General features: G+C 36.1%; 1 protein-coding gene across 1 annotated transcript; it reads left to right on the top strand.

The window, feature by feature from the left end:
- LOC116165108 (neuropeptide SIFamide receptor-like) lies at positions 1 to 27,123 on the top strand. Its single transcript, XM_031479404.1, has 2 exons — positions 1 to 94; positions 25,899 to 27,123. The coding sequence occupies exons 1-2, from the start codon at positions 15 to 17 to the stop codon at positions 26,659 to 26,661; spliced, it is 843 nt and encodes a 280-aa protein (XP_031335264.1). The 5' UTR covers positions 1 to 14; the 3' UTR covers positions 26,662 to 27,123.

Below are 27,123 nucleotides of genomic sequence, written 5' to 3'. Positions count from 1 at the left end.
TACTTGGATGGTGGATGTGTAAAACAGTTCCGTACATACAGGGTGTCTCAGTTGCTGCATCTGTATACAGCTTAATTGCGGTATCTCTAGACAGGTGAGTTTTCTTGCATTAAAGTTTATTGTAAGCACATACATACATTTAAGTATAGGCTGAACCACCACTACACAAAGAAGTGATTGTGAACTTTGAGAACGCACAAAATGTAGGTACAAGAATTTCAAACTAGCTATAACCTTTTATTTAAAATAGATACCCTTACAGTGCCCTTTACAGAAATACGCGTTAGATGGCTAGCATCAGTATTGCTGCTAAAGTAATTTTGTTGCTTATGTAGTAGTGAATTTAAGATTAAGACGACAGAAGCATCTCAAAAGTGGGAAGTAATTATTCTCAAAATTCTATAGTAATCTGTTTTGTCCGGTCGAGTGATCAACGTTATAAATCAACGGTACCTAGAGACATTCCAGTTGATTTGTATTCCAGTTTGAAATATGTTTAGTTACATAACAATCTAGCTAGCGCTGCCACATTGAAATACGAATAAAATTAGTGCGCAAGGAAAATAAATCACCAAACCATTTGGAGCCAAAAATCTGTAGGAAAATGCGTTCCTATCTGGATATTAAGCTATAGCCATTATGTTTGCCACCTTTATTGTTCCCCGGCGCGGCGGTGCAATTAACAACGTGTAATCAACTAATTATCAATTAATTTTATGTTGTAGGTACTCAATTTATCATACAATTTCCTTTATATTGTGATGTACCCAAGTCGACAGCTTCTGCGCTAACAAGCGCGAAAAAACAAGAACTCGGAACATCACCGTAGGAATACAAACACTCAACCGTGACCGGAACTCCTACGTTACGGAAGACCAGGTTGCACTCACTGGTACCCAAGCTTATTATCGGAAAGGTGGAACATAAATAACACACATTGAATTTGAAAAGCAAAAGAAAGTTTATTGAATAATTGATCAAAAATGTAAAATAAATCAAAAAGCCAAAAGGGTTCCTCCAAATTTAGACAGAATTCATTACAGCCAAAGGTATGTCGTGTTCCCCTATCGAACTCATCGGACAAAAGAACCGCGCTGAAGAAAATTCCGAATCACTGAGGCTATATATAGGGGGAAAATCTAGAGCCAGAGAGTTAACTGCAGAAAACGCTAAACATATTTTACATCACATCTACAATATACAAAAATTAACAATCAGAGGAACTAACTCCCGAGTTTGAATAATTTAAATCTGACGTTAATTTAATACAACATTCGATAAGCAATGGCCATCTCAAGTAGCTTTCAAAGCAAATCCAATCTTTTCCCATTTGTGAAAGATAAGAGATTACATAAAGTACATGATATACATTGCTAATTAGCAGGCCCTCCTCCAGTCCAGAAGATATCTGAAGATCCTGGATACGGTAACCTTAGACTAAATTTGCAAAAAACTGAATGCGCGATCCATTTGCTTTCGATTTGTTGGAGCTGCTATTGCATATAGCAACGCTACTGTAATGTACCCAGGCCAGTCCCGAGAGACTGCGCAACTCAAGATTTAAATTCAAACATTCCCTCCCAAACTAACTGAACCCCATAGCACGTGATCGTCTAGACAAAGCTACCTAACTTGAATAACCGAATAATAGGACCACTTACTACGTTGTGTTTTTAAGAGTCGCTACAAGATATGTGTTGCTTGTCGGAGTGAGGACCAAGTAAGGAATACAAATAAAACAAGTACATGCTTTAAAAACGGAGATTTAATCCAAATAATTTGCATTGCAAGATTAAATTTAGGAAATGGTAGTTTACCGAGTACAAATATAACAATAGGCTGGGAAAAAAAGAACTGACCAAGAAAAAACCCAGCCAAAAAATTAATATTGAACTTTATAGCAAAATTAGTTATCTGTAATGGCATGAATGCATATTATGATGGTTGTCAAGTAAATTAATATAATGTTGAATCACAGGCTCCGCTGGAATTCCTAAAGAATCAATATTTCATACACATAACAAAAAACAATCATTAAAACAGTACAATAAATGCACATAATAAGTTTGGATATTGGATGATCAGTCCAAATCCCACACCGAGTAGTCTTTAGTTGCTCTGGTCATGACATGTCAACATTGTATGAAATCGCTAGGAGTTGGCCTCTCAGAAGAGCATTTCACACAGAAAGGATACCCCAATGGATACAAAAAAAAACAAAGGGCACAACGGGAACACGCCGTGCGCTTTTAGCAGATCCCTGCGCAAGTGAGGCCGGGACTTACCTGCGCCCTCATGTACGACTGATCGGGACCCCAACTCTTTCATTCACACATCTCTAGGGCCAGTCCAACCCTCTAGTTATAAAGTGCCGGGTTATAAATTACCGAACTCCCGGCTCTCTACCATGAGTACTGACAGTAACCAATCAAAAGACAAATCATGACATAACAAAAATAACAGAGCCACCAGCGGCAAACTCGCACGCATACATAATCATAAACCAAGGATGTTATATAATATAAGGATTGCTCGATCCCTATATGTTGCCCGCGTTTAAGTCATATGTGACGTCACCAACGGACCTGGCTGTCAGAATCGACAGTTATAATTTGCTAAATTGTCAACGTTTTTGCATTAGCGTTATAACTGTGTGTATAAGTGTTCGCTATATTGCAACAAAAATGCTTGGACGCCGACGTGCAGTATTGAACTGTAATAAATAGTGACGTCACTACACGCGGCGAAAAAATTCAGCAATTGAGCAATCCTTATATTATATAGCATCGTTGATCATAAACAAAATATATAGAATTTATGTAGGCGTTGGCAGTTGACATATTTGCACTGGCAAACAAAGACTGACACAAAACCAATATTCGGTCACTACATGTCATCAGGGATCGACTCAACGCATTGATTAGCAATATCGGCAAGATGGCTCTTTTCGAAGACACAAAAAAACAGTACATAAAATAAGTATATATCTCTGCGTATGTCAGTTCTGAACTTTAGCCAGCCTCTGCTACGTCAAATCGAGATATTAAATATCGGTACCAAATATCAATATCAAATATAGCACAGTACATATTCGAAACAAGTCACTCCGCCAAATATTAATAATCATACTCACCCGGTTCAAATAAATAGTAGGAGCATAACGATAGCATCACATTACAACAACAACAAAGAAACATGTCGGGGCAAAACATTAACGTAATTAATTCTCAATGCCAAGTGCAATATGTAACAATCAACCACCTAACGTACGTCACTCGCCCCCAGATAAAGCACCCTGTACATAAACAGTAACATATTCATGCCAACAAAAGCGAAAGGTGCTGCAATAAATTCAATTATAAATTAAAATGTAGTTCTGCATACTTGTATTGAATATCGCCCCTAAGGGAACATACAGTATCTAAATATAAATAAAAACACGTAAATCGGTCAGTAATTCATGTAGCCAGCCCTTGGAACAAAGGAGTACTGTAAATTGGAAAACAACATTCGAACACGATCATATTATTATTTATTAGATGGATGCAATAGACGTAGAGAAAAAAACGAGTACATCACCTTTGTAATTGTCGAAGCTGCACTCCACTATTCGAAACGTAAAAATTTACTTCTGCTCTCAACAAAAGCGCAAATACTTCTGCCCAAATCTCCCCTTTTTAAACAAATCCTAGACGAAAATTGTTAATATCGACCTTCGGGTCGATAGGGATCATTAAGTTCCCTCGCATAGCGTTATATTTGACACTTTTATTGTAAATTATGGCCCCTTTCAATGTAGAGCAGAGAAGAAAAAAACACGTGTTGCACGGAAACGAAACAAAGCGCAATCTGGACTTTTTTTCGTCGCGCCAGGGTCGGTTTCGGGAATATTTAAATCGAACTTTAGCGGGCTAATTCGGTTACATCACAACGTCAATAAATGTAATATTCAGGAGTAACAATGTTTTCATTTTTTAGAACCGTTTCAAAACATTTTTTTCATACATTTGATGTAGGTAGGTATATTGTTACCTACTTATCAAAAAACAATTTAATAATATCGATTACACAAAAATTATGTACAATTTGGACGATGTATTAGATAAACATAACGAAGTGTTTGTTTTCGGCACCTTCTTGAAGCTCTGTTAAAAAACTGTTCATATAAAAATTGATAATCTTGTTTCTTACATACTTTAGGTGACAAATCTCAAAGAAAACCTCCATCAAAAATATTGTCGACCAATAAAATGCGGATTTCGTGTCACATTTCCATGGACCCAAGGAATTTATCGGCAATTTTTTGTTGTAAAAAGGTAATAATGTTTTGACATAAAACGTTACTTTTTCGTTGAGGGTCACTTATGGTGTGAAATTTTCTTACCAAATACCACACGTGCTTGAATAGACATTTTTTCTTGCTCACGAAGATTTTACCAAAAGTTCAAATATTTGTGAGCCCGAAAAGTTTCCGGAAATAAAAAGTACTAGTAAGTACCTATTACAAGTGATAATTTTTTATTTCATCATGTCGTTAGTAACAAATTTTCAAAATCCTCGTGTGAGAACGAAGGGACTTCCGCGCATTTTTGTGTAGCAGATCAGTATTCTATTAGCCACTCAACCATCTATTCTATTCTATTCTATTCTATCAGGGGAGCCTTTACAGGCAGCACTTAGGCTCATCAAAGGCCCATTGTGCTAACCCCCTCTCTAAACAACCAAAGCTTAGAGCCCGTTCCCTTCAATGAAGGATAAGACCCTGTTTAGCCTTAGTTTCCTCACCTCCCTCGGTTCCAAGTAACTGTCACCGAGGAGTTTATGTCTGTCCCTGATCAGAGCGTCACAGTAACAGACTACATGCTCGGTAGTTTCCTCTACCTCACCACAAAACCTGCACGCAGGGTCTTCCACAAGCCCAATATTGTGCAGGTGATAGTTGACCATCCAGTGTCCCGTGAAGACACCGACGATCTTCCTAATCTGACTTCTGTTTAGGTTTAGAAGCTTAGAAGACTCAGATTTGCCAAGAGGCCCTGTTAAAAAGGTCTTGGACTGTCTGAGTCCAGCTGCCTGTTGCCATTGAGCCTGGAATTGACTGGTCGCCCAGTTCTTAATCCTGACCCTGACAACTGAGGGAGCAATTCCAAGGGTGGGCTCAGGCCCGACAAGGACCCCACTACTGCCTTCGCGAGCCAACTCGTCCGCCCTTTCGTTGCCCCCTATTCCAGAGTGCCCCGGCACCCATATCAAGCTTACCCTATTAGACTCACCTAATCTATCTAGGGTTCGCCTACAGTCAAGCATCGTATTCGAGCGGACCCTGTCAGCTGACAGAGCCTTTAACGCCGCCTGACTATCACTACATATGTATATATGCTGGTTACGATAACCTCTACGGAGGTTTTCTTGCGCACAGGTCGTGATGGCTAGCACCTCTGCCTGAAACACAGTACTGTGCTGGCCAAGGGAGAGGCTGATGCCTACTCTCGGCCGGTCACCGTGTATACCCATGCCCGTTCCCTTTTCCGTTAGGGACCCATCGGTAAACCACACGAGCCCCTCAGGTTTGAGGAACGGACGATCTGGGTTCAGCCACTGCTCCCTGTTCGGGAGAATGACTTTATACCTCTTCGGTTCAAGTAGGGTAGCTCGAATCACGTCCCTTCTTGCGAGGAAGGGGTCGGACCTAAGAGTTTCCTCCCAGATCCGCCCGTGTCCGAGACTGCCTCTATCCTTCCACTCACACCAATCATTTAGTCTTATGGAAGCCCTCCGGGCCTCGGACTCTACCGATAAGTGTAGAGGTTCAAGTCCCAGAAGAGCCTCCACAGCCAACGTTGGCGTGGTTTTCATGGCTCCAGTGATTCCCAAACAAGCGAGTCGCTGTACCTTACTCAGCTGCTTCTTGTATGTTACCCTGCGCGTTGCAGGCCACCATACAAGTGCGCCGTACAATATTATCGGCCTTATCACCGAAGTGTAAAGCCAATATACTAGTCGAGGATTTAATCCCCATGTGCAGCCGAAAGCTCTCCTGCATGCCCATAGACATGCAGTGGCCTTCTTGCTAATTCGCTCAATGTGCCCTTTCCAGGACAGACGGGAGTCTATAGTGACCCCCAAACTCAACCATCAATAAGATCTTGTCGGGGGCCACCACATTCCCTTTCCCGGCACCCATTTCCGACGTCTCGTTCAACCGCAATTCGAGTTTGAAGTTTTACTCCACCCTCAGTTTTCAGATTGTTTTCAAATTGGTGCCGTTGAAAAGATCGTGTAAACGGACACAACAACTGCGTGGCGAAAATTTGTTTTTGTTCTGGGTACGAAATTAACCTCATTTTACAAGGCGCACGTCTTCGAGGGGTAGTTGGCTTAGGGCGCCCAAAAGGTATCTTCCTCTGCGAATGTTGTTTCTGAAAGATCGAATCGCGATCTCTCTTTCTCGCTAATAGAGCTATGAGAAGTGCCCCAAAAATTGAGAACTATTTTGTGGAGGGTTTTTAGCAAAATTCATCTAAATACGAATTGTGAGTGAACGGGACGCCGGAAGCGGGTACCGACAAAGGGAATGTGGTAGCTTGAGATAAGATCTTGTTGATGGTGGCTAATACAATACTGATCTGCCACACAAAAATGCGCTGACCTCCCTTCGATCTCACACGAGGACTTTGATAATTTTCTTATCTACCTATGCTTTCGATAATTCCGCCATAGGTTTGACGGCTAGCCAAATAAACTATTTTCGTAAAGCAGGCGAATGTCGTGTTGGAATTGGACGATTTCCGAAAATCTATTAAAACCAGAGACTTGTTATAACTAGACCGCGCGTAACGTAGATTTTACTATAAACGCCTGTTGTCAAGATAGGATAGGCAACCAACTGTTCATCGCGGGGCGGACGTACGTTCTGCAGCTTGCTTTAGCCATGTTTATTCTAAATTTTTGTAGCAAAAAAAAATAACATATAGCTGTTAACTGTTTTAATCGAATTTATTGGTATTTTATTTGAACTAAATTGTTATATAACTGCCTTACGCTAGTCCTAATTTGATTTATATGTGTATTTTGGTGGTGAACACGTATGAGAAAATAATTATACTCTTAAAACTAAAGATGTAAGTGGTAAGATATGATTATTTAGCGGATTTTGATTCAATATATGCCTATCCAAAAACCCAAATGGGCTGTAACTGTTATTTATTTTTCTTAGACTGCTGCCATTTTGTATACAACGCGGTGTGGTGTGGATTGAATGAAAAACCTGAACACATTTTCAGCAATTTGGCAAATTTTTAATACATCGCTTGATACGTGCAACAATCCTCCACGATTTTTTCTAGTTAAAAACGTTGAATGACTCTCTGATGCGAATATCGCATCTGCACATATGGAACATTTAGACTTAGCTATTTTTCTTGTAACAAAACCTGAAATATACTTAGTACCAGTAAGTACTTAGTTACGTCTATACCTAATAGGTAAATAGGTAGGTACTGCCGTCATCTTGCTGGTAAAGGATGTCGAATAATAGTTCTACGTTATTTTAAGTGAATGGGAAAGTCGAAAACGCTCGGTATTGCAACTTCGTCGGTACCTTTCTTAGAAAATCGGCTTCATTCCCCGCAGATACACTATGGTAAGAGTAAATTTTTCTCTTCGAATGGCTCTGATCCATTGGCCCTTTAAACTTTTATCCGTTGAAAATCAGCATATTATTTAAAAATTTATCGACAGAGTACATGTTGATAGGCACGAGTATTGGTTTATTCTCAACAGAAATGTATCTGTTCACTAATTCGAGCTAATCACGAGAATGATTAATGAACGGAACATCTAAAATAACAGCTTATTTCATTATATTGCTGATCATCTCTGCGATTTTTGCCCCGCGGTGCATTGTGTGTTGCATACTGTGTCAACAACACCTTAGATACGTTAAGCCTTTGAATATAAATAATTTTATATTCAAAGGTTAAGCGCAGTCTAGTTATAGCAAGTCTCAGATTAAAACATTATTTGTAATGAAAAATGAGTCATTTATTTTGTTGTAAATTAGATCAGAATTCAGATATATAATTTGATAAATGAGGGAAGGGTGAAACTGCAGCAAATACCGGGCTACATTGCGGAAGTCATGCGAAATATCGAAAACTGTCCATCTAATTGAAGAAAAGTACCATTCTTACATCCGCGTACCTGTGCAAATCGTTATCATATAAATTTAGAAATCTATGGGGCCATAGTTTGGTCGGATGTCATAATTGTTTAAATAAATTTGTGCTATGGACCACAAAAATTGAAGACCAGTTTTTCTTGTTTCGGAAATTGTTCCCTTCATTACCCAAGTTCAAATCTCAAAAAGTCATTATTTTAAATCCCTATATAGGAAGTAAGTAGGAATGTTATCTTAGAAAGTAATACATTAGTAATCTTTTTATATATGTAGTAGGGATACGTTTTCAACTTTGATTTCCTATTCAATATTCAAAGGTTTCCAGTATTAGTAAAATATCACAAAACGTTAGGAGAAAGTTGAAATGCCATAAATGAGTTACTTTTGTAATGAGATTAAATTGTCTTTGTTGTTTAATACCCGCTAATGAGGGTCTGGAATCTGGATTTATTGTAGGAAGATGACGTCATTTGCATAAATGCAACTGGTAGCGTATGCCTGGTGAAACTTGTCAAATTGCACGATTGGTTGCCTATATAATTATTTACGTAGGCGCAGCTCAAATTTGAACGGTCTGTCCCTAGTAATTTCTTTGTATGTTTAGCCCGTGGCACACGGTGGTTTCTGATTGCAGTTGTACCGATGACATTATTTTTCATTTTATTTGCCGATCTCGCCGTTTTCCTTATAATGTTGTGAATCTACTCCTTCGAAAACAAATGTTTGCCGTTCCTACAGCCCGAAACTACTGTAGTCATCGAACCGTGAATGTTCACTAGTATTGCAGTATATCATGCTTTCAGCTTTCACCCCTAAACTATCGTCAATTAATTACAACGTCAGTATGTCAAAAGCAACTATAATCAAAATTTAATACATTTTCCGATTAAATTTCCTTGTGCATTTAAGGGATGCCCTTCGCCCGCTTTTGCGTTTGAGTAAACCGTCCTCGTTCGGAAATCTAAACGACGCACGTATGAAGTTTCTTCGCACGCGGCCTCAAGAATTGAGTAAAAATTCAATTTTAAGGGATTTCTTTATAATATCGCACGAATGTAGGGTAAGGTAAGCCAAAAGTTTGTATATTTAAGATAGGAGGGTAGGTACTAAAACTTATTTAGGATAGCTCCCTTAATCTACTTACGCTTTTACAGAACCGGGTAGTTACTGATTCATGGTCTTCGCCACAAATAAATTTACTTGTAGTTCCTTATTCGACTAGAAGATTTATATATACGCCCACGAGATTTAATACAAATCCGAGGGTTCATATTAACTCACCGAGACTGATGAATGGTTTCTAATATTGAATTTAAAAGTGTAGTGTTGCAATTACCTACGGCCTCTTGAAATTTTTCCCTTTATTGCGTAATATATTACTTTAGTACGCACCTTAATTATAAAACAAACCTTGCGCTTCACACCTACGTGTTGCCGCCAAAATGATTTACGACCGTCATTCCCTTTTCTCACCGCTGTTATTGTTTAAAGTTGTCTGCAACAGTTAAAACTTCAGAAGTGTCAACAGTTCATACGTTCAACGTGTCTAAAATGAAAAGTTATGCGATAGACCTCTCAATCAGAAGAGATCGCATTTGCAAATAAAATTTATGGGTTCATTGCTCTTCACTGCTCAATATCAGAGAGTGGAACAGAATTCGTTCGACATTTTTCCGTCCTAAAATACTGCCAAACCTCGCCCTTAATTTAAAAACGATTATAAAATTGAAATGGGCGACTAGAGTTTTATTTGAATACCTACATAAACTCGAAACAGATCAACAATACTATAGGTACCGATGTAATGGAATGAGATTAAAAATGGAATTTTTAAGTTTAGCCAGACAGGACAAGGAATATTATTAAAATAAACTATGTACCACCAACTTCAGCATTTCTTGGATCTGAAAAGCTGATCAATAGTTTGCTGCTTCTTGCTGTTCTCAATGTTGCAAAAGAGATTGATGTGAATTTGACAGTTTGCCACCAACATACTTGCTGGGCCAATGAGTGCAAGCGCAAACGTTCGTGCTGGGTCCGCCGCAGAATCCGCAGAAAAAAAAGATGCTAAAATATAGTAATCTACTAGACCGTTTTATTTTCTACCCTTTCGGTATAGAAACACTTGGCGCTTGGGGTCCATCTGCCAAAAAATTACTTCAGAAATTAGTTAAAAAAATTGTGAAAAAACACAAGAGAAACGTTGTTTTGAATTTTTAAAACAAAGTAAAGCTGTTCAGCAAGGAAATGCGGCTTGTATTTTAGGCACTTTACCGCAACAGACAGCATTTAATGAAGTTTTTTATATTTTAAGTATAGGTACGGTAAATTTTTTTTTAACAATTTTATTTGTAATATTTTAATATTGTAACCTTTTGTTAAATTCATAAATATAATATGAATTTATCTCAAATGAAAGTCACCCACACTTATGAAAAGTTACACTTTAGCTACCTACGTATCAGAATTACAATATGCCCTAACTTGTACCCTGCCCTAATCTTCAACCTGCCCCTAACACGTGACAAATCTAACCCTGACGTCCAAACAGTATAAAGACGAATGAAACTAAGCTAAAGGAATTCTCCTAACTCGCATTTCCTATAGACGTAATTGAAGCGTATTCTCAATTGAAACTTCTACGTGCTTCTACGTACGATCACCGACTAAATTAATGATAATCGGAAGCCTACTGCCACTTGGCAACCAACCATAGAGTATCTAAAATGGCAACGTTGAAGTGTAACTCTCGGGCGGGAATTCGTGTGGGATGGGCCGCACGGCGTTGCGCATTGTCGTCTTTGCTTCGGCGTTTCTTCGTCACGGCCTTGTAGGTATAATTAAAAAAATTGGTAAAACCAATATGCATTACATATTATATTGTGGAAATCTTAAGAGACAATAATTCAAATTGGTATCTTCAATCTCGTTTTTCTCTAAAAAGAAATAAAAACTGGCTTTTAAGGTTAATTTTTCAAGACAAGTTCTTATTTTACTGATCCAGTTTTGTTACACACTGACAAAAAAGGCCCACGTAAACGCAGTAAAAAAATAAACCATAAACATTTAAATAGTACTTGTGGTTTTTTATTGCATATTCAATCATAAAAAACAGTATGTTCTATTTTTTTTAAATTAAACAGTTTCCAGTCAAACCGAAAGTCAAAAAATTGTAATTATTGTCAACGAATCCTTTTCTTTTTACTCTAAATTGACAAAATAGAGGTAAAAACTTCACTTGATATAAAGGAAGTAATAGGTATGTTCCAATTGCCACAATTGGGAAAACCAATACGCAAAATTAAAAAGAGATTTACCAGTTCTTGTAATTATACCTGCTGTAGTGTTCATGGTTTATATCAAGGCCTGCAGCGACGAAGAAACGCCGAAGCAATGGCGTAACCTGCGTTTTCTTCTACAAAAGCTAGAGCAGGGACTGTAAATTTCAAAAACTGTCAGAGCTTGCATGGATATCTAAAATTGAGCTCTCTTGTCATGTTATATACGAAAAATGCTCACGCTTAGTCGTATTGTCCTTGCGCAGTATTTCTTCTTCAATTGATTGGGTTTTATCTTACCAGTAACCAAATCCTATCCAACAAGTGCTTGCGAAACCTAGGTTTCGATGAACTTGGTCATATTTGCGAGGTTTTTCACGATTTCCGCAAATCAATTGATGTAAAATCCTTTTCCGTTCTTACATTTTGGTTTGGTTCCAATTAAAAATTTGTCCGTGTTTACTGGACAAAAATATTCCCCGTTGAGGACCACGCTTGAACGTTTCTTGTTTAACTAATGGTGACGCCACACAGCAAGGGAAATTTTGTAAATGCGTGTACAGTGTACCTGCAAATAATTCGCGGACCTCGATCTCGAATGGACTTCTCGAAAGTGCGCGAATCATCAATAACACGCCTGGCGTTGCAGAGGACTACACTGTGTTGCCTAGTCTTGTCTACTTTTCATTCCACTGATTGGGCAGAAAAGAGGAGGGGGGGGGGGGGCAAAATGACTTATTAAAATGGGACAGTTTAAGAACATATAGCCAATCGAGCAAGTAGAGAAATCAGCTATACAATGTCTCCCAGATGAAAATGAACAGCATGGGATATGTTTTCGTTATTACTGTTTTTGAAGATGTCCTCGCAACTTTTATAGTTTACGTTCGTAAAATTACGATACAATACAGCTTTCTAACTTTTACGGCATCCGCATTCTCCTGCTGTTCATTTTTATGTTGGACACCTGGTCTATCATAAATTAGTGCTAATTTTCTTTTTTTGTTATAACTGCATCAGAATCGCCCTTTAAAACTCGCTTGAGCGTGTGAAAAAAGGCGATTAAAGCACGCCGAGCTTTAAAGGTTGCTAAGTAACACCAACAACTTTTCATATTCTTTATAATAGGCTTTTGCATTTGGATTTTGCAAGCACCTACCTTTCTTCTACTTCTGCAAAAAGCTTAAACTGGGCTAGTCGCCCAGTAGTGGTACGGACAGACAATCGGACAGGCGGACAAAGTGCGGATAATAGCGTTCATTTTTCTTTTGGAAAGTGCGCTAAAAATACTACTTATAAGAAACGCGTGTATAATAATATTGGCCTTTAAAGCACTTGCAAGGTTTCGTATCACTTGCTATATAAAACGCCACGTTCTTTTGATTGTATCTGGTCTCTCTGGTTCTTTATCTACAACAAACGGATAAAACTTAGCTTTGAACAACGGAATGAAAAAGGAAGTGTTAATGATAATATAGGATTTGGATATTTTAATTAAGTATTTTGTATTAATTTTATTAATTTCGCTTTGAAATAGATGAGACGGTCGAGAAGGGGACCTACTCTACTAATCCACTAATACTTCGTAATTAAGATTAAATAAAAATTCATTATTTCAAGCAAAAAATTAAAGGACAGTATAGTCTTCCTTGTATCTTTTTCTTGTAACATTGAATTATAAGCATAACTATAAATGTTGCATTTGCGTGGAGATCCCTTCCTTTATTTCACCTAGAAGTTAGCATGGATAGCATACTTATTCACTGCAGTGTAGTTCTAGTACCGATTTTAGAAAATTTATGGCCACTTTTTAAGTGGAATCTGCATCATCCTTCCAATTCAAGTTTGGAAAGTTTCATGGTCGCGAAATATAGGTATCGGCAATTCTAGGTCGAAAGAACTTTATATTTATATTGGTTGTTATGTAGGTATAGCTCAGCTGTAGTTGATGTCTTTGTTGTTTATGGAAATTTTACTTCTTTTTTTGAAAGATTTATGCGCTACATTTGCTAAGTTTTAGTTTTTGCGAGTTCAAAGTTCCTATAAAAGTCAGATTGGCGATTATAATAAAGCAGCATTTCGTGTCCACTATTCGATTTCGCAATTTCCATTACATTCTTTTCTTTGTACATGTCGACTGTCAACTGCAATACAATGAACAATCCAAACGTTCATGTTAAGTACGAACCATTTCGTAGGTATGTACTACATCTTCTAATCGTACGACTGAGGAATTGCAAAGGGCTCATCGTCGAACAATACAGGAGCTCATTATAAACCGTTTTAAGATAGTGGGATTTTGAATTGAGAAATATCGTAAACTTACCTATATATGTTATACTTTGGTAGTTTATAAGTAAACAGCGTGCAACCATGCAATGCAAAAGTATCTAATGTGTTTATAATAGCAATTGAAAGACTAAACAGTAATAAAATTGTAACATCTGGCAAGTATCACAAGATGGTAGATGTTGAAAGACATACTGTTATTATTACTATTTTATCGAAATTTAAGTGGACTTAATATTTCACTCAAAAGTGAAAACACAATGGCCCATATGAATAAAAGGAAGCAAATGCTTATACTTGCAAAATTCAAAGTAAATACTCGTAAGTACTCCTTCACACTGGGTGACTTAGCAGCGCTGCTGAGCAGCAGGACAGGGCGCAGTGCAGCGCTGCTAAACCATGCTAAACAGACCAGTATGAAGGGGCAGTTACGAGTATTTACTTTCAATTTTGCAAGTATAAGCATTTGCTTACTTTTATTCATACGGGCCATTGTGATGTTTTCAATTTCTTGAAACAATTATTTTTCTGTTTTTCATTGAAGGTAAAGATATTGTTGCTAGTATTTTAAAACGTACTTTTTTGTTTTGTATTTAAAAACTTAAAACTAACGAGTGCGACCTACATTTAACACCATAGATGACATGTTTCAGTGCGGATAAAAAAATGCAGAATAAATAACTATTACATATGTATTCCTACTTGTAGAAATACATACCTATAAATGATACGTACAAATTTGATCACCTAAAACGGGCTTTAGAGATCAAGGTAACGCGTTTGGCCAGTTTTCCAACAAAATTAAATAGCAGTTTTGTCATCTTTGGATGGACATACCTATAGTTACCAAGAATGAATGAGATACTGGGGCATTAACATTTCCTGACTGTATATTGAAACAAAAGATCGTGGTTCCATGCTAGTTGAGACCGACAAAAATTGCGGTATAGCCTGTAAGCTCCCGACATAAAAAAAGCCTACAAATTGCAATATTGTGAAATGAGAATAGACAATTGGACACGATACCCTGGGAACAGATGTGCACGGATGTCAGTTTGTTAACGTCGACCTTACAAACAAATCTAGTCAGATAACATCATTACGAACTAATTATATAAACCGGCTTTATAAATTCTGTCACTATTTTCAAGTTCTCAAACTCCTCAAGCTCAATAAACATCAAAACCCAAAGTACTTTAGGTGAATATTACAGTAATAATACAATTAAAAACTCCCTTCGTTAATGCTAAAGGAATATGAAAGGCAAAGGCCAAGTTTATTGCTTCACTCATTAAGAAATATGTCAATAATTGGATAAATTTGACCTCGAAAATTTCCCTACGCAAACTTTGTCTTCATTGCAATTGTTTCGTTAAAATCGTGTACGAGTAGGTACGACGGGTCTTTGATTATTCTGTACAACGCAACGATAGAATAATCTTAACTTTCTCGGTTCGCTCCTAGCATTCATTGTTCGTTATATCCTATAGAAATGATTTGAGATGTTAACGAGTAAATTCAAAACGAAAGCCGCTACCATATGTCCAAATTTGGAGTAAGTGAATACACGGCATGTATGACCATCAAAATCAGTTACCTATTCAGAAAGAGTCATGGCTTCATACATGTGAAAACCCAGTTTTCTAATTTTTGACATTATACTGCTATACAAACAGAACTGAAGAGTATATCATTACATTCTTAAATTCATTGGCTTGCTCTTGTTGAATTCATAAAGACATTCTGAACTTTTTGTGCGGTGGAAGTTCATTTACAGGCACAACTAATAAGAGTAAACCTTTAATTATAGGAACTGAGCTTGCAGTTGCCAACTTTTTAATGCATTTTCTAGCAAATGTTGGGATGCGTTATTATGGCCACTTTCTCCGTCCGCCCTAGGCGTTAACTGCTCCTACAGTTTTCAAGATATGTAGTTCGGTCTTTTTGCATTCGGTAGCTAATAGCTCTGGCACCTCAACCAAGAATCTTGATGATTAATGTGCGCGTGCCGAGACTGCGCAATGTCAACTGTCTTGTTGATGGAGATGTTTCTTTGAAATTTTAACCACAGATGCATCTATGAAAGACAAGCATATCTCATATTGTAAAAATCAGATGTGCGCATGCGCAAACTTTTTTATTTGTAGAGATATTTTTTTGAATTTTAACCAAAGATTCTTCTAGTAAAGGCAAACATATCGCATACTTTAAACATCAGGTGTGTGCATGCACAGATTTGTGCCATAACTTATTTTCCTTTGTACACATAGATAGTCCGTTGTATAGGTAACCTTTTGGGAATTACTGATCAATGCATGTAAAATGCGCTATAGTTACTCGCTTAAGGCGAAAACCTTTTGTCAGTTTTTAGTTTAACAAGCTATTACACCAAGAGCTCGTGAAATAAAAGTGTGCAATATTATAAACCTGTATTGGAAACATGTGCCATTGACGTAACAAAACTGAAACCAAAACATCAAGAAACAAAGGGGTCATTATCAGCGAGCAATTAAAAGAGAAAGTACAATTCTAGTTCTTTTAGAGTAATTTTGAATGAACGTGAAAGTTTACTAGTTCTGATTGACTTAATAGGCCTCCTTCATCATATTCATTATGAACAGTTTGGTTTTGCGTATCTCTAAGATTTCATAATACAATGCAGTCTTAATTACGGTTACTAGTAATTTAAGTAAGTAATTTTTCTAAAGTGGACAGTTTTTTGTTAGTTTTTTTTTAAGAAAAATTTTGCAAGTACATTTTTTTATCCGTTTTTAATGCTCTTTCCATTGATGCATAAAGATGTGGTTTCCATTTAAAAATTTCGTGTTTTTCACCAAAAACCGATTATCAACTTTGAACGCTTATTCGTATTATTTTCGAATCACATTTGAAAATCAGACTAATAACATTTGATAGCGTGGACTTTTAGCTGTCTATTCCTGATAAAACATTTTGCTAAGCTGTCAGACAACAGTGATCTGGCTAATTTACTGAACCTCTGAAACTGTGAAAAATCTCAAAAACGTCAAATAACTTCGAAACCATATAGACATACTAATTTTTTATGAGGAATTCGAAAATGCCATCAGAAAAGATAGTGCTATTTGAAATAAGAAAGTTCCGGTACCGTTCTGATACAACCGGAAAAGTGGTCATCTTTAACATATTTTTAGACGATTCCTTTTGATCGATTATTTCAAACCGTTTCTGAAATACTTCTAATGGTCCACTTAAAAATACCACCCTGTAGTGCAATTCACACTTAAAGTTCAGTATGTAACTCATAGGGCAATGTTATTCTTATGAACGTAAATTACACAGTGTTGTCACTCCTATACCTGCTTCTACTGTTCAAATTTAACGAAATTGCTTCTTTCATTGAAATAGATGTATTGTATTGATTTGTAATCGGTACTTAATGACACCTAGCATTGTTATGCTAATCAGTTTCTCCAACACGGGTCTTTTGTGAAACAACAACACATTTGCCAACGCTACCTTCCATCAGACCTATACTGAACTGTACGTGTGAATCGCACTATAGATACCTCTTATTCATTTTGTTACTATTTTCGATAGATATAGATTTTGTAATTATTTGAAAACGACAAAGCTATAACATTTAACCACTGGTACACTGATAAAACTTGTGTGCCATGTTTTTAACATAAAGGTTTTAAGCCTCTTAATTTATTGCGGAAAATCACACTCGTAGCACGTATGTTGTTACCCAGCTTAATCCATCAATGAAATGAATGGAGGTACATTAGTTATAGCGATGAGCCGTGCACCATCTGCAACTAGAAAATCGAAACTATCCCACACAATGAATTTCATCTCAATTTTTAATCTGGGAAACTACGGGTATGAATGCAAAATTATACACGTGAATACAATAATTGCTTTCAGAGAAGCATCTGAACTTAACATTGCAAGTTATTGGCTGAAATCACCTCCAAGATTAGTTTACGATTCAATTGAACGCCCTTCTTTGCTCTAAAAGCACCTTTTTAGTGTTCCATTTTACTAATTCTGATTCTTTTAAATTAAAATTATGAGCGTACTTAATTAACCAGCAGTGCGATTATTTTTTTCTATTGAAATTATATCTTGCATGTAGTACATGGTAGCACAGAGATAACATAATAGGAAATAATTAGGCTTTTCCTTAATTAACATTTTGGAAATTAACTCTTATTCATTTACCGTTCATACTAAACACTTAACCCACAAATGTGCCACAGAAGAGATTTTCTCACTTCTCATGTATAAAATCAGCAAAGGATTTGAAGCATTGGAACTACTTGTGGCTGGTGAACTTGAAAAAGAAAAACAAAAACACCAATAAATCACAATAATATATGAAAACCTCGAACGCGTTTCGACAGCAAGGCTGTCATCATCAGCGAACAACTATTGTTCTCTCTTACAATATTTAGATCGCTTACCTTTGTATTATTATTTGGGACCAGTCTTATGACAGAAAGAAGCTTTCCCAAAGAAACCTATCGAACTGGACGAATGACTACAACGAAACATTTGGAGATGGAATCAGTAAACAGTACCACGAGTGGATCAAAACCACCAGATTTAAAAGGGAACATACAAACAACACCGCGAGTGGACCATTACATTAACCTACACCACCAAGCTCTAGTCAGATCAAAAGACTAAAAAGCATTATGTGGGACACTATGTAATTGGGCTGGTTCAACAGGAATAAAAGTTATAGGACATGTTAAATTATTTGTTTCTGAGGCCACATGGATTTTGATCAAAACATGTCAAAATCATTATTCATGCACCAAGATCGTTGGGAAAAAACTAAGAGCATAATCTCAATCCCCAAGACATAAATTTGATGCTGCATTTTTTGCGACCACATGGATTTTTATCAAAACATGTCAAAACCGTTATTATTTTATGCACCAATATAATTGGAAAAAGACCAAGAGTATTATCTCCATGACCAAAACATGAATTTGATCTATCTGTTTTTGGCGACCACATGGATTTTGATCAAAACAAGTCAACATCGTTAGGATATGCACTGAGATCGTTGGGAAAAACACCAAGAATATCATCTCAATGACCAACACATGAATTTGATGCATCTTTGGCGGGTTTTTATCAAACCATGTGAAAATGGTTATTCATGCACCAAGATCATTGGAAACAAAATTAAGAGCATTATCTCAATGCCCAAGACATGAATTTGAAGTATACAAAATGTATTTTGATTAAAGATTAAAATAAATTGTCGTTAAAAGTGATTGTAACTTCAAAAGTAAAAGAATCAGGTTATGTATAAAAAATAGTAGGTAAGATTTTACATGTGCTTCCCATTTTTCAGAACCCACGAGCCGCCACTGGGAACAACAATAAACTTTAAAGAACCTTCCGTTTCGGAGAAAAGCGCCCTGATTATTTTCCCATTTACCTAACAGTAGTCCATTAATAAACCGTCTTCCTGATGTTGGAAGATTATAAGTTACGAAACGTTTTGTCCATTATCTATATCAGTAATTTAACTCATTTTACATTTTAATGGCAAGAACTTTGCGAAAGAAAATAAGAAATTCGTACTAATCTTACTTTAGTTAATTGCTCAGAAAAGAGGTTGATTACGTTCATTATTCTTTTTAATCTGTGGAAAGATTACTGAAATGCAAATTAGATGCAAAGCATTGAGTTAAACTGTGTTGCATTCTGATGATAATAGACAAGAAAGCCCAAGGGAATTTGTAGGTAACATTGAATTCTATAGGTAGATAGTGGATTCATAAATGCTAGTGTAGTTTCCTTACGGGTCGAATCACCTATCATTTAATTATTTGCTTATCGTTAACATTTTCTGCAATTTTGGTCATGGCTTACAATTGACAACTTTTGTAAAACAATTACGGGTTTTAATTTCTGCACGTTTCTGGCGCGGTCGCAGGTGTAACGAACTTCTCTAATTCTAAATTTAAATTGCTCAAAGGTAATTTCGATTGTATTCAGAGTCTGAATACATAATGCCCTCAATACAAAATTTTGCTGTATCTGTATGGATATTAAAATGAAACAGATGTTGCAAGATCATTTCTGCAACATACATTAAAATGTAATGTGAAGCTCGTGTAGTGACTTAACTTACATAACATGAACCGATTATAAAATTCTTATTTAGCCCATGCACTCCTGACTCCATCAGCCACTTCTTTTTCATAAACGAATTTAATAAAATTCTTGGCAGTGGTTGTCCACTTTCTAACAACGGGTCAAATTGAAAATGGCATAAATCTCAATTATGCACTGGGCACTGCACTCGATTCTTAAAACGAGGTTAAACTTTTAAGTGCCCACTCGAAACATTTCAATTTGCAGGTTTGGAAATTGGAATGCCTACGATTCGACATGGGATTGAGATTATAAACATTACAAAAGGGAGAATTGCTTTTATTACTACTGATATTTATTTAGTTGTTTCTGAACTTTATTTGACAGCTTGTGGTAGAGCATGAATTGTCAAATCGCATTATATGCTTTTTAACTAAACGTATATTAATGTCCGTGGTCATTTAAAGTGCTGCCGACCAGCATCCGATAAAGGGTCCAAATGTCAGCTGGTAATATAAATTGTTGGGGTTTAGTTCAGCCGTAATGTTTTTGGGAAGGTCACTGCTGGATCGATTAAATTAATTTAAACCATATACAATCTGCTATAATTAGTGAATAGCTTGCTTTCTCCTGTATTTTATCGCAAAAGTGTATTCATCTACGTGAAGTCGGTTGATATTGTACCTGTAAACATAAAGCACTGAATAAGCTCGGGACAATAATTTGAAACGAACTTCATCATCGATCAACTAAAGACATGGCGCAAATATTAGTCTATTTGTGCCAATATTGCTAATTAAGGGATGAAATTAAACTTTACAAGTTTTCATAAGCGTATTGTGCTCCCTGTAATCATTATTCATTAGAAAGAGTTTCTGGTAAATTTTCTGGTCCACTCTAAGAGGTGGATTAAGTTAGTACCCCTGAATCGGCACTCCAATTTGATACCTCTCCAAAATATTGTGCCAATTTTGTGCCGATTTGTACGCCAATCCACAACTTTTGTGCGCCTTTCGTTTCGGAGAAAATCAAAATTCGTTCCAACCTAATGCTAGTATACCATCATCCTCGTACCGACATGGCACTAATACCATTGTATTTATAAACGAAATGCTAATACTATAGTTTTGCGCTGATTTGTGCGCTTATACTAAGGTTTTGTGCGCCTTTCGCTTTGGAGAAATTTAAACTTTTTAAATGGGGTGCCAACTTAACTCAGCGCCCCTTACAATCGGAACGATTTGAAACCTATGTCATAATTTTGTGTCTATTTTATGCAACCATAATACATAACTTCTTGAAACAAATAAAGATCTCGCTGTCATATTAATTATTCATTTGATTATTGTTGCTTTGGATTCACAAAAATAAATCTCTTTAACTCCTTAACTTCTTTAACTGTTACCGGCACTATACCAATTGGAAATATCAAGTTTTTCTTTAGTTGAATACATCGCACACGAACCGAAATTAGAATAGGGAAGTCAAAGCGATAATATTCAAATTAATTAATATGACAGGCAGATCTTCATTTGTTGTAGGTAGTTATTTTGGTTGCATAAAGTTAGGTCCTTCAGAAGCCTCTTTATCATTTAAAAATAGACATAGAAAATGCCTATAGGAAATCCCTATGTCTACTTCTTAACATAAATATCACTGTATATTCCAATTTCCAATTCTTGATCATTTAATAACTGAAACTTATCAAATTTAAAATTAAATATATTAATACCTGCTCTTCAGGCCGTCGCAGACGATATCATTTTAATTGATCATTTAACTTTAATAATAAATGACCACGGATAACCCGTCGTTAGCACAACTTCTGGGTGAAGTGTAGCTATACACTGTGTTCCAGATAAGGATGTATATAATGGGGATTTTGGAAACAATATAATGTATGAAAATGGTCAAATTGGAGACAAGAAATTTGCCGATTTCGTTTTTATTTTTTTCTGATGCTATTTGAACAGATTGCCACTTATTGATTTTTAGAAGACACCGTTGAGACGTTTCATTTTGGAGAAATCATTACCAACTTTATATTTTTATATGGCCGGTAAAAAAGTAGATACTATATTGAGTAGCATTTTTTACGAACAAAACGATGTACGGGACACAAAAAAACAAAAGTTGGAAACTATTGGTTTTAACAAGATGGTGTATGCGCGCACAATGCCATAATCGTGCAAGAATACCTATTGAATAAACTTCGAGGAAAGTGGAAAAAATCGCTTTGCACATACAAAAAGAAAGCTCGACTTTGTCATTTAGACATTTTCTGTCTTGTTCTTTTCTTAGTTTCTTAAGAATTAGTTATTTGTTCCATATGTTATGTATTGTGCCAAAAAAGTTCTATTTTTATACGTGTGATAAATGTTTTTTTATAAATATATTCAATTGTATGCGCCCGTCCCTAGACCAAATGCTAAATCCACCACTGTTTGCATAAGACCCTGCGTAGGCAATGTTAACATAAAGGCTAGTTTACACGCTACTATAAATCGGACAAGATGTGAAGGTACTTACCTCCCGAAAGATTTCTTATGGAATTGTTGATAATAGCAGATACGCAATTTTGGTATTTATTTCCATGGGCCCTTATTGTATGAGATGGCCAGTCGAACCCATTGAAGCGAATACGTCACCTCTACATAGAGGAGTTACGTCACGGGTGAGTTTAGGTACCTACTGTAGATTGTCGGATTTGAGGAATTGAATGATCTGACCCATAATTAGTTCCTATTAATGACTTACCTACATCTTTCTCTGCATATACCGTGAACTAACGGAGATTCGTCTGAATTTTGAATGGTCTTGAAATGTGATTTTTTTGTTGAAAAGGTCATTGAATACCCACCATACCCTCCACAACTCGTCTGTTTATAGTTACAGTTTTTTTACCCTCTTTTAATGTGTGAGATGGCGGAAACAAAAATAGCAATAAAAGGATGCGTGCGTAATATTCTACACATTTGAAATAGGTCTACTATTTCACTTTCACTATAAAAACTTTGCCATGAATTCAGTATGCTAATTTAAGTGCTTATCTAGCATTTTACATTCATTTCAACTTTCCTCCGTGTCCGTGATAATCTCTCGCTACATTTTCAATTCACATCGTTGGCCTAATGTCACGACAATGTGTTACCCACCCCAGCTTATCTGAGATAAAACATAATCCTAAAATAGGTTTCAATTAACAGTATTCACATAGTAAACCATTAAAATATTATACAGAACATACTTGATAATTATTGTTTACTAAATTCAAACTTATTTTCCCAAATTTATATAAGTAACGAAAAATCCAACTAACTAATAATATCAATAGATACGTCGCATTTCACAAAGAAGACAAAGTATCGGAAGTTAGACAATGGAAATCATCTATAACTGTTAACATTGTTTCTAATGTTCGAATGATCGAATAAAAGTTCCTCCGGAACTTATGGAATTCCCTGCACGCATTGATTTACAGTGGTTGTTTAGACGTAAACAACCTAAACTTTGGCAAGGTAATACAAAATGTACTCGTATACGAGTCGATTCCGTATATCTTCCTTTGCACGTCATTACCTGAACAAAACGACGTACCAACGTAAACTTACTTTCGTTTGTTAGGCAACACATTAAGCATGTAATTTATTTTAGTCGCAACAGTTGGCAGCATTTCCCTACGTTGCACTTAAATGTTTAAATTACGTCACAGAAAATGATGACGTGCAACGGAAGTTATACGGAATACAGTGTACCTCAAGTCTCTGATACATACTATCTCGTGCAGATCGTGTACCGCAGGTTTTTACTAATATTATGGAATTAGGTAAATGCCTGAGCAAATGTTATGGGAAGTGGGAACGTCAACAGTATGTCCGGATTTCGTTGTAATTGCCGGGAGGAGAAGTGCCGTTATTAGCTTATTACACATCTGAATTTGCGGTTTTCACGCTCTTTCCGTACATTTTGACGAAACAAATGAACCCCATGTCAAATTTTGATTTAACAGAGCGATATTGAAAATGTTTAGTTTCTGGTCATCCCTCGTATTTCGGATATGCCTAAATTTATCAAAAAGGTGAATACGAATCTTGATCTTTTATTTAGATTTCAGTGGTGTAGCTTTTTTTGCACAATAGATATTTTTTAAATAATAACCACACTTGTTTTTAAAAATAATATATTTTTGAAAAGCTCAAATCACGCTCAATCAATATAAAAAATATACAGGGTGTTTTATGTAAACAAATTTTGTTATTATTTCAAAAAATATTTGTTTGAATACACCACTGCACCATTAGGTACTTAGAAAAATCAAAATCAGTGTTTACCTTTTTGATAGACATAACCGATATACGAGTTATTTCCTAAAATTAAACATATTCAAAATTAACCTGTGATTTAAAAAAAAACAAAAATTAAACACATACGTTCAGACAGCTAGGGGAAAGCTTAATGGGAGGCTTACCTTAGTTTTAGCATTCACACCCGGACCCCAGCTATCCCCATTTTAAAATTATAATATGACCCCATCAACCAGGCCATCAAGTGACAAAGGCTAAAGGTCATAAATTTCTCTTTACAAATGTACCGAAAAAATCAAATTTGTATTGTATAATAATGCAGACAAAATATTATTTTAATCTATGCAAATAATAACTTGTGCTAGGAATACCACTGACTATACTTTCCATTCATTTGACAACTTAATTAGCTCCAGCAAGTATTCAAGGAAAACTTGTAAAAATCGTCTTTAGACATGTTTGTACAGAATTTTGTTTAAAATGTTGTCAATCGATGGGAGCTGCAAATGGAGTTTCCCAGGCGAGGGTTGTTAGGGTGCAACAAATAATGCCAAATCAAAGGTGTATATGAAGTCGACATTTTCGCAATTCGAGAGAGCAGAGTTTCTGGTATATTTGTCATATCAATTTGATTCCTCCTGCAAATTAACGAAATTGGTTTTTATACAGGGTGAGGTTTTTAAAACGATATTTCGAAAATGGTTTAAATGATTTATGTGAAATTTAAATGACAATAACGATATGATGCGAGAACTTTTTTACATTTTTCTTTTTCCAAATTTTTAGGGGGGAGGGGGGGGGCGACTTTCACATTTTAAATGCAATGATGCTCTTTTATTTTTAAAATTTGAATCTACATAAAAAATATGTACCTATGTGCTTACGGAGTTATAGTGATTTTAGGTATTACAATAAAAAACCTAATGACAAATTTTTCATCGTCTGTTACGCTTAATGTTTTTCGGCTACGTAGACTAACGGGCTAAAAAGTTACAGCCCAAAAACTGCCCAAACCTCCAAAAAAGGTTTTGTTTTATAATTCTTGTTATGTTACAAAGAACATATGAATGTCCGGTTTTCTGTGTTAGTAAATATTTTTTAAATTTCAGGTAACTATGCAGATGAATTAAAAAAATTGCGCATGCGCAACCCAACTTTTGCTTTTGCGCAATTCCAATTTTTTTTTGCTGTTAAGATATTTAAATGAAATTCTTTATGTAGGCACCTCAAATAAAAGTAAAACTGATCCCGATCAAAAAATTTGTTTTGTGCATGCGCAATTCGATTTTTGATTTTTAAGGGGCTTAAGGTGTGTTGTAAAAATGATGTATGCGCAAAGATCTCGAGGATCGTTCGGTATTCAGTTGTATCGGATTTTTTGATCTGATAGCCTTATCTCTATTTAGTTTAGAGAAAACGAGGCAAACGAAAAGCTTGAGCAATTAGAGCGACTGACGAGGTGCATTCATGTGCGCTCTGGTGTCGATTAGGCTTAATTAATTTTATATAACGGTGCGTTTCAAAATTAATGAAATATAAAGTAATGCGGAGTTGGATCAATTAATTATTTAATAGTCACCGAGCAAGGAATTAAAATAACAGTTCTCAAACACTCGTAACAATTGAAAATGGAACACTAGTTAACACTTGGCCTACTAAATGTGTGATGTGCAAAGCGAAAATGAAACTAGTTTTCGTAGGTATAAGACTGACAATTGAAGTAATATCATTTTATTTCTATTTCAGATTCTTGGCAATATGGTGGCCTTTAAAATGTCAGATAACGAAGAGACGTGCTCGAATAATGATCATTCTTATATGGTTCATCGCTTTAACTACTACGGTGCCGTGGGCGATTTTTTTCGATTTAGTTGTAATATTTAGTGATGCTCCTGAAGTACAAATTTGCATCGAAGTATGGCCTGATTCTATGAATGGGGCCTTATACTTTTTAATAGCTAATATGGTATTTTGCTACATTCTACCCATGATATTAATAACTATGTGTTATGTTTTGATATGGATTAAAGTATGGAGAAGAAATATTCCCACTGATACTAAAGACGCACAAATGGAACGTATGCAGCAAAAATCCAAAGTGAAGGTGGTCAAAATGCTAGTCGCGGTAGTAATACTATTCGTGCTCTCCTGGTTACCACTATACGTAATTTTTGCTCGCATTAAACTGGGAGGTAATATTGAATCTTGGGAGGAAGATATTCTCCCCATCGCCACTCCGATAGCGCAGTGGCTGGGAGCATCGAATTCCTGCATAAATCCCATCTTATACGCTTACTTCAATAAGAAATTCAGAAGAGGTTTTATGGCCATTATTAAAAGCCGCCGCTGCTGCGGACGCCTACGCTATTACGAAACTATTGCATTGATGTCTTCATCAACCAGTATGCGCAAATCGTCGCATTTCTACAACAACAACTCGTCATCGCGCCGAATTCCACCAATTCAAGACAACGCAGTGGCGTACATATATAACAACACTGGAGTCTAAATTTTGGCCTCCTGCCACCTTGTGGCTTGGTCTAATTTTTCACGTACCTACCTTTCGAGAAAGGTTATTAGAATGTCAAGTTTTCACAGAAACGCGGGCAGAGCAGAACGTAATATTTTTATGCAGGTTGGCTCAAGTATTTTTGAGAAACGATGTGTAATTGTTAGAATATATAGCAATTAAGTTAAAAATCTATAACGACTTGGAGATTTGGTAAAATACAACTACACAGATCTGCAGAAACTCATCTTGATAAGAACGAAAGGACTTTTTGTACATAATGCAGTTAAAATAACGTTATTTGTTAAGACACTATTTAATTTCGATTACCATTTTGATTTTAATAGTATTTTGCAGGTAACAAAATGCTTTAACACTAGATTGTTGCAAATCTATTGCAAATGACATATAGACATCTTATCATTTTGCTTTTGATTTTTGAAAAATTCCCGTAAGGAAAGA

Source organism: Photinus pyralis, unplaced genomic scaffold, assembly GCF_008802855.1.
Source record: "Photinus pyralis isolate 1611_PpyrPB1 unplaced genomic scaffold, Ppyr1.3 Ppyr1.4_LG2, whole genome shotgun sequence".
Lineage (NCBI taxonomy): Eukaryota > Metazoa > Arthropoda > Insecta > Coleoptera > Lampyridae > Photinus > Photinus pyralis.
Note: the sequence above shows the minus strand (reverse complement) of the source record. Positions and strands in the feature narration are given on the sequence as shown.